The sequence below is a fragment of the Camelina sativa genome, chromosome 6 (assembly GCF_030686135.1).
Source record: "Camelina sativa cultivar CO46 ecotype springtype chromosome 6, ASM3068613v1".
NCBI classification, from domain to species: Eukaryota; Viridiplantae; Streptophyta; class Magnoliopsida; order Brassicales; family Brassicaceae; genus Camelina; species Camelina sativa.
The window spans coordinates 21,206,562-21,218,831 of NC_141885.1; the positions used below are offsets into that span (position 1 = coordinate 21,206,562).

At 37.0% G+C, this 12,270-nt stretch overlaps 2 protein-coding genes across 2 annotated transcripts; both read left to right on the forward strand.

Annotated features, from left to right (window-relative positions):
* The first annotated feature begins 2,234 nt into the window (after window positions 1–2,234).
* LOC104699179 (uncharacterized) lies at window positions 2,235–2,843 on the forward strand. Its single transcript, XM_010414514.2, has one exon. The coding sequence runs from the start codon at window positions 2,235–2,237 to the stop codon at window positions 2,841–2,843; it is 609 nt and encodes a 202-aa protein (XP_010412816.1).
* Window positions 2,844–4,939: 2,096 nt separating this feature from the next.
* On the forward strand, window positions 4,940–11,951 carry LOC104792028 (xylan glycosyltransferase MUCI21-like). Its single transcript, XM_010518051.2, has 5 exons — window positions 4,940–5,036; window positions 6,108–6,257; window positions 8,015–10,259; window positions 10,360–10,437; window positions 10,601–11,951. Exons 3-5 carry the CDS (start codon window positions 10,061–10,063, stop codon window positions 11,818–11,820), a joined length of 1,497 nt encoding a protein of 498 aa, XP_010516353.2. The 5' UTR covers window positions 4,940–5,036; window positions 6,108–6,257; window positions 8,015–10,060; the 3' UTR covers window positions 11,821–11,951.
* The last annotated feature ends 319 nt before the right edge of the window (window positions 11,952–12,270 follow it).

The window sequence follows — 12,270 nt, forward strand, 5'->3', positions numbered from 1 at the left end:
AAGGTACGTCTCCCATAAACCTGGGACCCTATAGGTACTCTTTTTTCCAGAAAAACGAGATCGAAAGGTTAGTGCAGGAAATATTGGAATCTCAAATCATAAGACCCAGTGTCAGTCCGTTTTCCAGTCCAGTGCTATTGGTCAAGAAACGCGACGGGGGATGGAGGTTTTGTGTGGATTACAGGGAACTCAATAACGCCACCGTACTTGATCGCTATCCAATCCCAGTAATAGAAGAGTTGTTGGATGAACTACAAGGTGCAACAATCTTTTCCAAGCTGGACCTCAAATCCGGTTACCACCAGATCTGGATGAAGAGTCCAGACGTCGAGAAAACTGCTTTCCGCACCCATCAAGGCCATTATGAGTTCTTCGTTATGCCTTTTGGCTTAACCAATGCCCCTTCTACTTTCCAATGCATCATGAACGATCTGTTTCGCCCCTATCTCCGTAAGTTTGTACTAGTCTTCTTCGACGACATACTCATTTATAGCCCAAACCTTGCGGAGCACTTGACGCATCTTGAGTTGGTACTGGAGCTAATGCCTCAACATAAGTTCGTTGCCAACGAGAAGAAATGCTCATTCAGTAACACAGAGGTGGCTTATCTGGGGCACATTATCTCAGCTGAGGGAGTAGCGGCTGACCTAGAGAAGGTGCAAGCAATGTTGTCGTGGCCTATACCTAAGAATATCACGGAGTTGCGAGGATTCTTGGGACTGACAGGGTACTACAGACGCTTTGTCAAGAATTAAGGGCTCATAGCACGTCCTCTGACAGAGTTGCTCAAGAAGAATAACTTCTCGTGGACAGAAGCAGCTACAACCGCCTTCAACAACCTCAAGCAAGCAGTGACCACTATACCTGTGTTGGCGTTGCCGGATTTCAAGAAGAAGTTCACGGTTGAGACAGATGCTTCAGGGGTGGGGATTGGCGCAGTCTTATCTCAGAACAAGAGACCCATTGCTTTCCTGAGTCAAGCTTTCTCTTCTACAGGTCGCACCAAGTCTGTATATGAAAGGGAGTTGCTGGCTATAGTAAAGGTTGTGTCTAAATGGAAGCATTACCTCACTGGTATGGAGTTCGTGATCAAGACTGACCAGAGCAGCTTGCGACACTTGCTGGATCAAAAGTCAGTGTCCACGGTTCAATAACGATGGGCCTCGAAACTGATAGGACTGAACTACAGGATCGAGTACAAACCGGGAGTGGAGAACAAAGTGGCGGATGCTCTATCACGACGCCCAGTCATTGAGGAATTAATGCAATTGTCACTCGCAGCTCCGGTAAATTTGGATAAGGAGGAACTCAGGGTTCAGGTTCAGGCAGATGCAGAACTGGGTCCAATAATGGCCAAGCTGGAACAAGGTATTGCTATTCCAGATTACAGTTTAGAGAAAGGAATGCTTCTGAGACAGGGTAGTTTGGTTATACCCCGAGGATCTCCCTTCATTCCAAAGCTCTTGGAGCAATTTCATGCTAGTAAAGTAGGAGGGCATGAAGGAGCTCTCAAGACTTATAAGAGGTTGATATCAGAAGTTACTTGGAGGGGAATGCGCAAGGATGTGTTGCAATTTGTCACCAGTTGCCAGGTTTGTCAGGAGAACAAATACTCAACACTCTCACCCGCGGGTCTACTGTCTCCTCTACCAATCCCTCAACAGATTTGGTCAGATATCAGCCTTGATTTCGTGGAAGGATTGCCAAACTCGAAAGGTTTTAACTCCGTGCTAGTTGTGGTGGATCGCCTGAGTAAATACAGCCATTTCATCGGGTTGAAGCATTCGTATACCGCCAAAACAGTGGCTGAAGCTTTTATTCGGGAGGTGGTTAAGCTGCATGGATTCCCAGAATCGATGGTGTCGGATAGGGATCGAATTTTTCTGAGTAATTTCTGGTATGAACTGTTCAAGTTGCAGGGGACTAACTAAAAGCGAAGCACAACATACCATCCACAAACAGACGGCCAAACAGAAGTGGTGAACCGCTGTTTGGAGACGTACTTGAGATGCTTTGCTAGCCGTCGACCGTCTTCTTGGGCACAATGGTTATCCTGGGCAGAATACTGGTATAACACTTCATATCATTCAACCATTAAGACGACCCCGTTCGCTGCAGTCTAAAGAAGGGATCCTCCCAAACTCTTACGTTATGGGGACACACCTGCAGCAAATGCAGCAGTGGAGGAATTGCTGAAGGATAGGGACAGACTGTTGGTAGAACTGAGGGAAAATATGGAGCTGGCACAGTTCAGAATGCAGAAGGAAGCCAACAAGCATCGCCGTAATGTTGAGCTCAAGGTAGGAGACTGGGTCTATCTGAAACTCAGGCCGTACCGTCAAAGCTCTCTAGTGCAAAGGAGGAATGAGAAGTTAGCACAGAGGTATTTCGGTCTGTATCAGATTGTGGAGAAGATTGGCAGGGTCGCATATAAATTGGAACTGCCTGCTCACAGTAACGTGCATCCGGTCTTTCACGTATCCCAGCTGAAGTTGACGGTGCCTAGTTCGTGCACTCCGCAAGCTCTACCACCCATCCTCAACCACAACTTGGAATGGGCAACAGAACCAGAAGCGTTATTAGATGTTCGCAGAGCTACAAATGGTTCGAATGCTGAGGTCTTAGTCCAATGGAAAGGGTTACCAGCTCTGGAATCAACATGGGAGACGCTCACTAATCTCATGCAACAATTTCCGGACTTTGACCTTGAGGACAAGGTCGCTTTGCTGCGGGGGAGTATTGATAGGCTGAGGATACCAATTGCATTCATGAAGAAGAAGTTGAGAACCAAAGGGAGAAGAGCAAGACAATGGGAGAAGAAGATGGAGGTGAATGGTGGCTAAGTGGGGGGGGGGGGGGGGGGGAATCCTCTGTTTGAAGGAGAGGGGTTCAGTAGAAGGGTCAAGAATAATCTAGTAGCATTGTTGTGTCTCTACCAATGCGTTGTCGTTTTAATAAACAAATAATATTAATATTGTATTAAACTGTGAATCCCGAGAAGGGTTTTGGCTTATGGAATAAAATAATAACAAAGTTTTCCTTTCGCCTCCTACTTCCTTAACCTAATCTTCTTCTCTTCTCTTCTCACCTGATCCCGCTTGTGACGTTGTTAGGGTCTACCTAATAAAGAATTCACCGGAAGAAGCAGTAATCGTCTCGGGATTCTGAGAATTTCCAAGATTAAAGGACAATAAATCATCGGAGGAATCATTCTTTAGCTCGGTGGTAACGATAGAGCCTGTATCAAAGCCAGGTTTCAGCGAATATTCATCGGAAGAAGCAGTATTCATCTCGGGTTTCTGAGTATTTCCAAGAGTAAGGGACAAGAAACCATCGGAGGGAGCATTCTTCAGCTCGGTTTCTACGGTAGAGACTGGTTTGAACGAATCTTCAAGATTAGGGGACAAGAAATCAACAAAGGAACCATTCGCGGGATCGGTGGTGGACCTGGTGGTGACAATGGACAGACCACTATTGCTTATCGGATCACTGAGACGACGAACAGTATCTTTCTCTGTAACATCGACACCATCTTCGACAGAGTGATATTTAATCTCAAGACCACAATGGGAACATCTTGTCCTTCTCGCAACGTGATCAGTGACAACAGTGGCCTTCTTACATCCCCTACAACAGTCACGCCACACCTGCATCATCGAAACCCTAGTTTTTCTATCCTGATTTCTCGATTCCTTTGATCTCTTCGTCTTTCTCAGTGCTGAGTAGAGTCAGGTGGAGATTTCGGGAAAAACAAAGTGGAGGGACTCTGAATTCTGAAACAGAGTTTAACGGTTGCTTCTCATCTTATTTTATAGACAAAAAAAAAAACAAAAAAAAGGTTGAGAGTTCAGCTGTGTTACGGTACACGTAGATACAACAATATGAAGCGTTATATAATAAGATGGGGCCCATTAAGCTTCTATCGGACGGTCTTTATCGTTTCGAGATATTACGAAAGGAGATGGAACTTTGTGCCGTTTCAAGGCTCCGTCACTAAAACCAGTGCCGTTTTTTTGGCTGTTTGCCTGAGGAGTCACTCTCACCGTCTCACGTGAGTCTTGTTGAGTCCTAAATAAGAGTTCAATCATAAATGATTAAACGGTCCAGTCTATTATTTTCCTTTTTATATGTAAATCAAAACATAATTTTGGTTAGAGAAATTCTCTTAGATAAGTGGTCCATATCCAAAACTATGTTGTGAAGACTCTAAAAAGTAATTAATATTGAGTGTTTTTGGTATCAAAATAATATGTTCCTGCAGAGACAATTTATATTTTGGGTTATCACGAGAGGGTCTTTTATTATTTGCGTATTTTACAATTTCTCAGCTGTTAAGAGTTTACCAGAACACATGCTTGTATATCTAACATTCATAATAAGTGCGCAGGAGAGGATATCCAAATTAGAAGAAACACATACACATGCAAAAATGTGCAATCTAATGTAGATAGAGTAAGAAATTGTGTTAGAAGAAAAGAAAAGAATACTTATCCTTTATTAACTAATACTGAGTTTTTAACTAATACTCTTATCCTCTCCTGCGCACCTCTAATGTAGATAGAGTAAGAAATTGTGTTAAAAGAAAAGAAAAGAAAATAAAACTTAGTAGAGAAGAATTGTTTCATCCACTGGTATTGGAATTGTATCAATAAACTCGAGAAATTTAGTGACTGACACAACGAAAACACTAGAAAATTCGAAAATTTTAGTCTGGCCATCCCAATTGGTATATGAATTTGATCACAGTAATGGTAACTGGTAAGTACTACTGGTAACAAATCCGCAATAGTAGACAACCCTTAATTATGCGATGGTGATGTCCCACCAGCTGAGCTGACCAATTCACACCAAATTTTATTATATTCGTCTTGCGTAAATCACGAATCTTTTCTTCATTTTAAGTTTTCCTTAACATCCGGTTTACTATACTCATAAATACATAACTGCATCTCAATTCTCCATTAATAACACTTTCTTTTATGTCTTGACGATCAAATGTTAATATTTTTTGTCATCTTTCTAATCCAACAGTTGAGGTTAGTCTTTATCTTTATCCAGCGGCTGTGATTTTTTATGTTTGCTAAAAGTCACTAAACCAAGAATGTGTCTTTCAATCGCAACCTTTTGTTCACGTTTATGTGAAGCATCACCTCTTTCTACTAAACCAAAAGATGTGTCTTTCAATTGCAACCTTTTGTTCACGTCTTATGTGAAGCATCGCCTCTTTTTATTCTCATTTTTCACCACCTTTAATTGTGCCTCTTCATACTGATTTATATACCTAAACGTAAACAACCATGAAACAAAAAGTGGTGTTATTCCCTCTTCTGAAAGTTGTATTAGTTTTCGTGAATTGTGATTCCTTTTGTCCAAACCTCGTCGTAGACTCACTTCTGACTAGCGACACGCAGTCGGTTTTGGTTGCGATTCTTTATTCTCACAAGTCACACTTTTTCACAGTTTTGATTTTATTCCGTTTTGTCTGGTAGCATCTTAAAATTTCATTATTCCTCCTGAAAAACTTCATATTTCTCACCTTTAATTTTTGTTGATTCATAAATTAGGAAAGTTATGTAACCACATGATAATTAGATATTAAGCCATGTGGATATAAATATCTCCTAAATTTTCATATGAAAAATTATGTTTTAATGAAGAAAGATTTTTTTCTTTAAACTTTGAAAAAACGTGAGAATTGGGTTGTACATACTTCGGATTGTTCATAGTAAAAGGTTATTAATTACGATGTGAGATTTATCCACTGTCTCACCATCTCTCATTATCGTATCTTTTGTTTGATTTACTTCTGCAACAGTATGGGAAACGGAAAGTTTGGATTTTGTTATCCCTTTTGGGTTTACTTGAGTTCTCTGTTTGTGTTTATGTTGTGATTTAGTTATTTACTCCTGATTAGAGAAGTTGAAAAGGTATGATAGCTTTTTAGAAGTAGGATATACCAGAAGGGGGCAAAATTACTGTGTCATGATGGAGACATTAAATAAGATTTTTTTTTTCTTACATCACGCTAGGAAGTTGTGTTTTAAATGATTTCACTCTTTATAATGGGTTAAAACAGAATTTGCTAACAGATTGGAATTCTGTTTCAGGTCAATCACACCGTATGTTGATGTTCCTCTCGCCACTATTGCCTATTCTGATCGCTGGGCTTACGAAGGCCAACTTTCTTATTCAATAGCTTAAAAAGCATTTGATCTTCATTCTGAACCCTTCTGAGCTTGCATCATATCAGAACGTTGGTTAGTATTTTTTCCTGAATTAAAAAACCTACATATCTCTTGTGCCCATTGATACGTCTACTATTTTGTTTAGAGTGTAAATCTTAGGTTTTCAATTCTTTTAGTCACCAATTTTTTCCATTAAAATATAGCGCTGTTTTGACAAGGTATTGACGTTACTATTAGATTTTTTCTTTTTTAAGGATGATGTGTCGAGCATAATCAATTATGACGAGGTGAAGTGACGATAATGAAAGAAAAAAGTGAAATATATTTAACAAGCATGTTAAATTTGGTTATATTTGTTACAGCATTGTAACAAATATTATTTTAATTGTGAAGCAAGGCCATTTGAATTTAATGATTTAGGTTAGCTATCAATATAATATAAAACAAGTTTTTTAGAACATACAAACAGCGATGAGAAGGAAAGCCAAGACGCTGAGGAATATGTTTCTTTAGTTTTTCTTTACATCATCTCAATGAATGTTCTGATTATATGGCTATATGTTTTTATCTCAAAACAAAACAATTGTTTTCTACTACTATGTACTTAACTCTTCAATTTTTGATCAAAAAAAAAAACTATTCCATTTTGAATTTTTTAATTTCTAAATCAATGGGACGAAAGTGAAATGTTGCTTCTAATCTGCTAACAAATAGTTTCAAAAATAAAAGAACTTTTAGATATGTTACATCATCGTCGCAAGTCACAACATCAGATGAACAACTACATCGATTTAGGTCCGAATGGTAACGGTGTATTTAATTCTGCGTGACAAAAAATTGATAGTACATTACGGTTCAATTGTGGTTCATGCTGAGAGAAATATATTTACGGGACAAGTGCGGTTTATACCGAATTAGCAGTACAAAACAATTTTTCATTGGTGAAAATAATAATTGCGGTTCATAACAAACTTATATATATATATATTGTTACTATAATATTTGTATGAGTAGATTAGTAAAAATATAAATAATTAATATAACTGCAAACTTCTATATCTTTTGTGTTAATTAAAAAAATATTTAGAACCATAAATACCCAAATTTTATTTAAATTAAAATTTAGTTTCTTATGTAAATATTTTTGTGCCCAATTAATAATATTATTCATAAGTTATTAACATTTTGGTTATTTATTTTTTTTATTTTTTATAATTTAATAGAGAAAGAAGAGAAGAAGAATATTTTTTTGTAAATTTGTTTTGCCACAAAATAAAAGAGAGAGAACATATATCTGTATTAAAATTATTAAAAAAACATTGTAGTACTGTTGCAGTTTCAAATCCGTTGGGTAAAAGGCATTGTTGATTATAAAGGCGGTCCAAGGCAAAAAATGTTAGATAAAACTGTGAATTACTTTTTTTTTTCAAAACACAAATTAATATTTTTTTTACATGAATGGTGACTTTACCTGAGTTTCACAAAAACATCTTCAAAAAAAGCTTTTATGATGTCTCCATTCACAACCTTAATTTATGGTTTAGTTCTGGTCCACTTCAGATGGTTTATATAGCCAGCCTATGGGGAAAGTGTGGAATCATTTTATTCTAATCAAAGGTGTTGTTTATTCATAGTATTTTTTGTATGTTTAAAACCTTATACCAACAAACAAAATGCCTCTTTGTTTTTAAAAGATGTCATTCTCTATTAACCATACCAAAGATTTCCTCATCTTCAATGCTTGTGATTCATCATATACGTCATTTTTTGTTATATATTTTAATTAGGGTGCAGCCACCATTGACCCATGGTTTCAAAACTCATTGCAGGTTAGCCATTTTATCCGACTTTGTTGTTTACACACGCTCCTACTTTCTTCTTAGGCTAATAAACCAATTGCCTCTTCGATTTCAAAAGTTTTCATTCTCCATTTGCCATACTGTTGGGGTTGGGTTTCGACGGTAAGCAGGCCCATAGGAGAAGCCCAATAAAGGTCGGTTGTAATGATCATTGTCGGGTCCGTTATGAACCCAGGAAAAGGATTCGTTTTGGAGGCGCGTCGAGTCAACTGCGAGACTGCGGAATCACGAACCAAGATCTTCGAAGGAAATAGTTAGGATATTGTTTTGTGTTTAAATATGGGAACTTAGGTTGAGGAAGGACATGAAACCTTGATCAAGTACAAGAGAAATATTCAATACAAAAATTCAGTTCGCTATTCTTCATTGTTTTTTTAATTAATTTAAACTGAAAGTCTGCCCAAATCTCGTTTCATTTCCAAATCAATTTATTTGTTGTTTATCGCATCAACACATACCAAAGGATATTTCATCTTCAATGGCTGAGAATCTTCATTTACATCATTCTTTGTTTATACATCCTTAGTTGGGGTGTAGCCCCCACCCCTCTATTCACCATTGCCCCACGGCTTCAAATTGTAGGTTAGACATTTTATCCGACTGTGTTGGTCACACAAACTTCTACTTATTATTCTTATAGATTAATGGGTTTAGTGGGCAATCAATCACAAATTTGCTAAATGCCAGGAAACGTTGAGAGGTAAACATGTAATTTGGCTTAATATTTCAAACGAAAGTAATTTGCTCCTTTCAATTTCGATAAATGTTTTCCCTTTTGCATAACTAAGTGGCAATTACTGTAAATAAAGCCAACATTTCAAACATTTTAAAAAACTTACTCCTCTTTTAATTATAAGAAGATACCCACATCGATCATATCTTCCAAGTATTAATTTAGGCAATTGATTGTGATTTCTAATTTTCATAGATTTATATTTTTAGTCAATTTGGTTGGTTGTAGACTTGCAGTTTTGTTTTTTGTTTTTTGGCAAACATTGCAGACTTGCAGCTATGAACTCTTTCTATGTGCTTCTCTTATTATTTTTTGTAAATTTTGATAGAACAATGATTTAAATTTTGTTTTATGTGAATATTTTTCAAAATTGATTATCTGAGTATGATTCAAGAAGCTTTGATTCAGATATGTTTAACATTATTTTTTTATTGTTATTGAATCGATTTTATATATGCAACAAATTTTTTATTTAATTAATTTGGTTGATTCATCTTAGTCATTGTTTCTGATTTTTATGCTATGCAATTAAAGGATTACCATAAAATTTCCACTCAAAATGTAAAATTAATAATGTTAGTCATTTCAAGTTTTTTACTTTCCTAGTGTACTCTAAGTTTTTTACTTTCCTAGTGTACTCTAATAATGATCCTACCTTAACATTTCGTAAGAGGCATCACATGAACCAGTCCAACAATTATAACAAGAAAGCTAGTGGATAGAAGCAAAGATTCGAATATTTTTCACTGCGGTTTATTTAAAATAACCATATAAAGGCTTTTAAAAAATTTCATTTCAGTCCACAACTAATTTTATATTAAAAATCCCAAAATTAGAAAATTAAAAGAGACTAATCAGAGAGGACAAGAAAAGTAAAAAACCTTCTCCTCTCTCTGCCTTAAGTCCTTGCTCGTCTTCTTTGACACGGCTCTCATTGTTTGTTTCAATCAGCTGACGAACGAAACTCGAATGAAAGAGCCAAAACATACGACACAAAAATATACTACTACTATTTTAAAAGAAATAACAGTTTCATCGAAAACAAAGCTTCAATTTGAAACATACTCTCTCTCAAAGGTCTTCCTCTTCTCAGTTTCTCTCTTGATGTAAGAGAAAGCAAAGCACCAAAACCCATATTATAATTTTTAAAAAAGCTCTCTTTTTTTCTCTTCTGGGTTGTCTGAATTCTCTTTTAGTCGGAGGAGTACCAAAAGTCAATCAGAAGCGTCGTCGTAAATATCGAAACTTTTCCTTGTGGGTTTCTCGTTTTTGATCTACAAAATATGGTTCAATACCAGAGACTCATCAGAAAAAGGGAAAAGCTTAGAGTTTCAGTTAATGAAAAAGGTGGTTCCTTTGCCGGAACCGTCGCCGGTGGTGGTGGCTTCTCAAAGATAGCTAAACCGAAGATTATCCTAGTTCTCTTTCTCTCGTTCCTCTCTTGCTGTTACATCTTCAGCTTCTCCTCTTTCTCTCTTCTAAGTAAAATTCACCCTTTTTATATAATTACTTCCATTAAATTTTCTAGTTTTTTTTCTCATAATTTCGATTGTGAGAATTAAAGCTTATTTGACTTGTGCAGATGCTTTTAGCAGAGGAGCTCAAGGATTTGGTCCTTATGAACAGTTCATTGCACCTCTATGTTCAGGAACCTCTAATGGTATTTTTAAATCTGTCTAATTACACTCTTACTACCGCCGAATTTGATGTTTCAGAGCCTTTTTTTTTTTTTTTTTGTTCTCGCTATCTGACTTGTTTTATCTTCATCTAACAAAACATGTTCTTACTTTAATAACCTCCTTGGCCCCCTTTAATGATTACAGGAACAATTTGTTGTGACAGGAGTGGGTTTAGATCCGACGTTTGTATCATGAAAGGAGATGTTAGAACAAACTCTGCTGCTTCTTCATCAGTCTTCCTCTTCACTTCCCTCGGAAAAAAGACAAACATCTCTCAAAAGATCAAACCTTACACAAGAAAATGGGAAACAAGTGTGATGCAAACAGTTCAACAACTCAATCTCGTTTACAGAGATCGAAATGATTCTTCAGTCTCTGAATCTGATGATGGTCACAACATCTGCGATGTGTTCTATGACGTTCCTGCTGTTGTTTTCTCCACTGGTGGTTATACTGGAAACGTTTACCACGAATTCAACGACGGGATCATCCCTTTGTTCATCACTTCACAGCATTTCAACAAGAAGGTTGTGTTTGTGATCGTTGAGTATCATAGTTGGTGGGTTATGAAATATGGAGATATCGTTTCTCAGCTGTCTTATTATCCTCCCGTTGACTTCAACGGTGACAAGAGAACGCACTGTTTCAAGGAAGCTATCGTGGGGTTGAAGATTCATGACGAGTTAACTGTTGATTCATCGTTAATGCTTGGGAATAAAACGATTCTTGATTTCAGAAATGTGTTGGATCGAGCTTATTGGCCTCGTATCCGTGGATTGATACAAGAGGAAGAACTCGAGGCAGTGAACAAGACTGTTAAAAGAGTTAGAGAAGACAGGTTCAAGAAACCAAAACTAGTGATTCTGTCGAGAAACGGGTCGAGGGAGATACTCAACGAGAGTCTTTTGGTGGAATTAGCTGAGGAAATTGGATTCTTTGTCGAGGTTCTGAGACCTGATAAAACGACAGAGCTGGCAAAGATCTATAGATGTTTGAACTCAAGCAATGTGATGATCGGTGTACATGGAGCTGCAATGACACATTTCCTTTTCTTGAAACCGAAAACAGTCTTTATACAGATTATACCAATAGGAACCGAGTGGGCGGCTGAGACTTACTATGGTAAACCGGCCAAGAAGATGGGATTGAAGTACATTAGTTACAAGATTAAACCGAAAGAGTGCTCTTTATATGATGAATATGGCAAAAATGACCCAATAATACGAGATCCCAAGAGTTTTACTCAAAAAGGATGGGATTGCACTAAGAAGATCTATCTCGAGAGGCAGAACGTGAAGCTTGATTTGAAAAGATTCAAGAAACCGTTGTCTCGTGCTTATGATTTCTCCATGAAACGAATTTGACCGGTGTATAGCATTACACAAACCGAACCGAAAGTTTTGCTCTTTTATTTTGTGTCAATTTAGCTTCAAATGACTCAATTTTACAAGCTTTATTACTAACCGGAAAATACCAACTAAGCTGAGTTTTTCAATGAGTTCATACCACATCCAAATGGGTCTAAGGGCCCAACTATTGTTTGCTTTGTAGGCCCAAAATCCAAAACATGCTGTCGATGATTTCTCCATTCATTTTTTCACAGTTTTATTATTGTGTGTTGTTTACAAAGCTAAAAGTAAAGAAAAAAAACACACCAAAGATTTGTAAAATAAGTAAAAAACATCCAAACGGATCTAAGGGCCCAATTTTTTTTCTTTTTTTTTTTCTGTTTGATATTATTGACTTTGAATTAATAAGAAAAATATTCTATTTTTAATTTATATTGTACCTTGTTATGATTATCATCGAATTTC

What these genes read in the sequence shown, in the direction of transcription:
- LOC104699179 (XM_010414514.2), top strand. Translation starts at nt 2,235, where the DNA reads ATGGAGCTGGCACAGTTCAGAATGCAGAAGGAAGCCAACAAGCATCGC.
- LOC104792028 (XM_010518051.2), top strand. Translation starts at nt 10,061, where the DNA reads ATGGTTCAATACCAGAGACTCATCAGAAAAAGGGAAAAGCTTAGAGTT. An exon ending in CTCCTCTTTCTCTCTTCTAA is followed by an intron (nt 10,260 to 10,359) that starts GTAAAATTCACC and finishes TGACTTGTGCAG; the next exon opens with ATGCTTTTAGCAGAGGAGCT. An exon ending in ATGTTCAGGAACCTCTAATG is followed by an intron (nt 10,438 to 10,600) that starts GTATTTTTAAAT and finishes TAATGATTACAG; the next exon opens with GAACAATTTGTTGTGACAGG.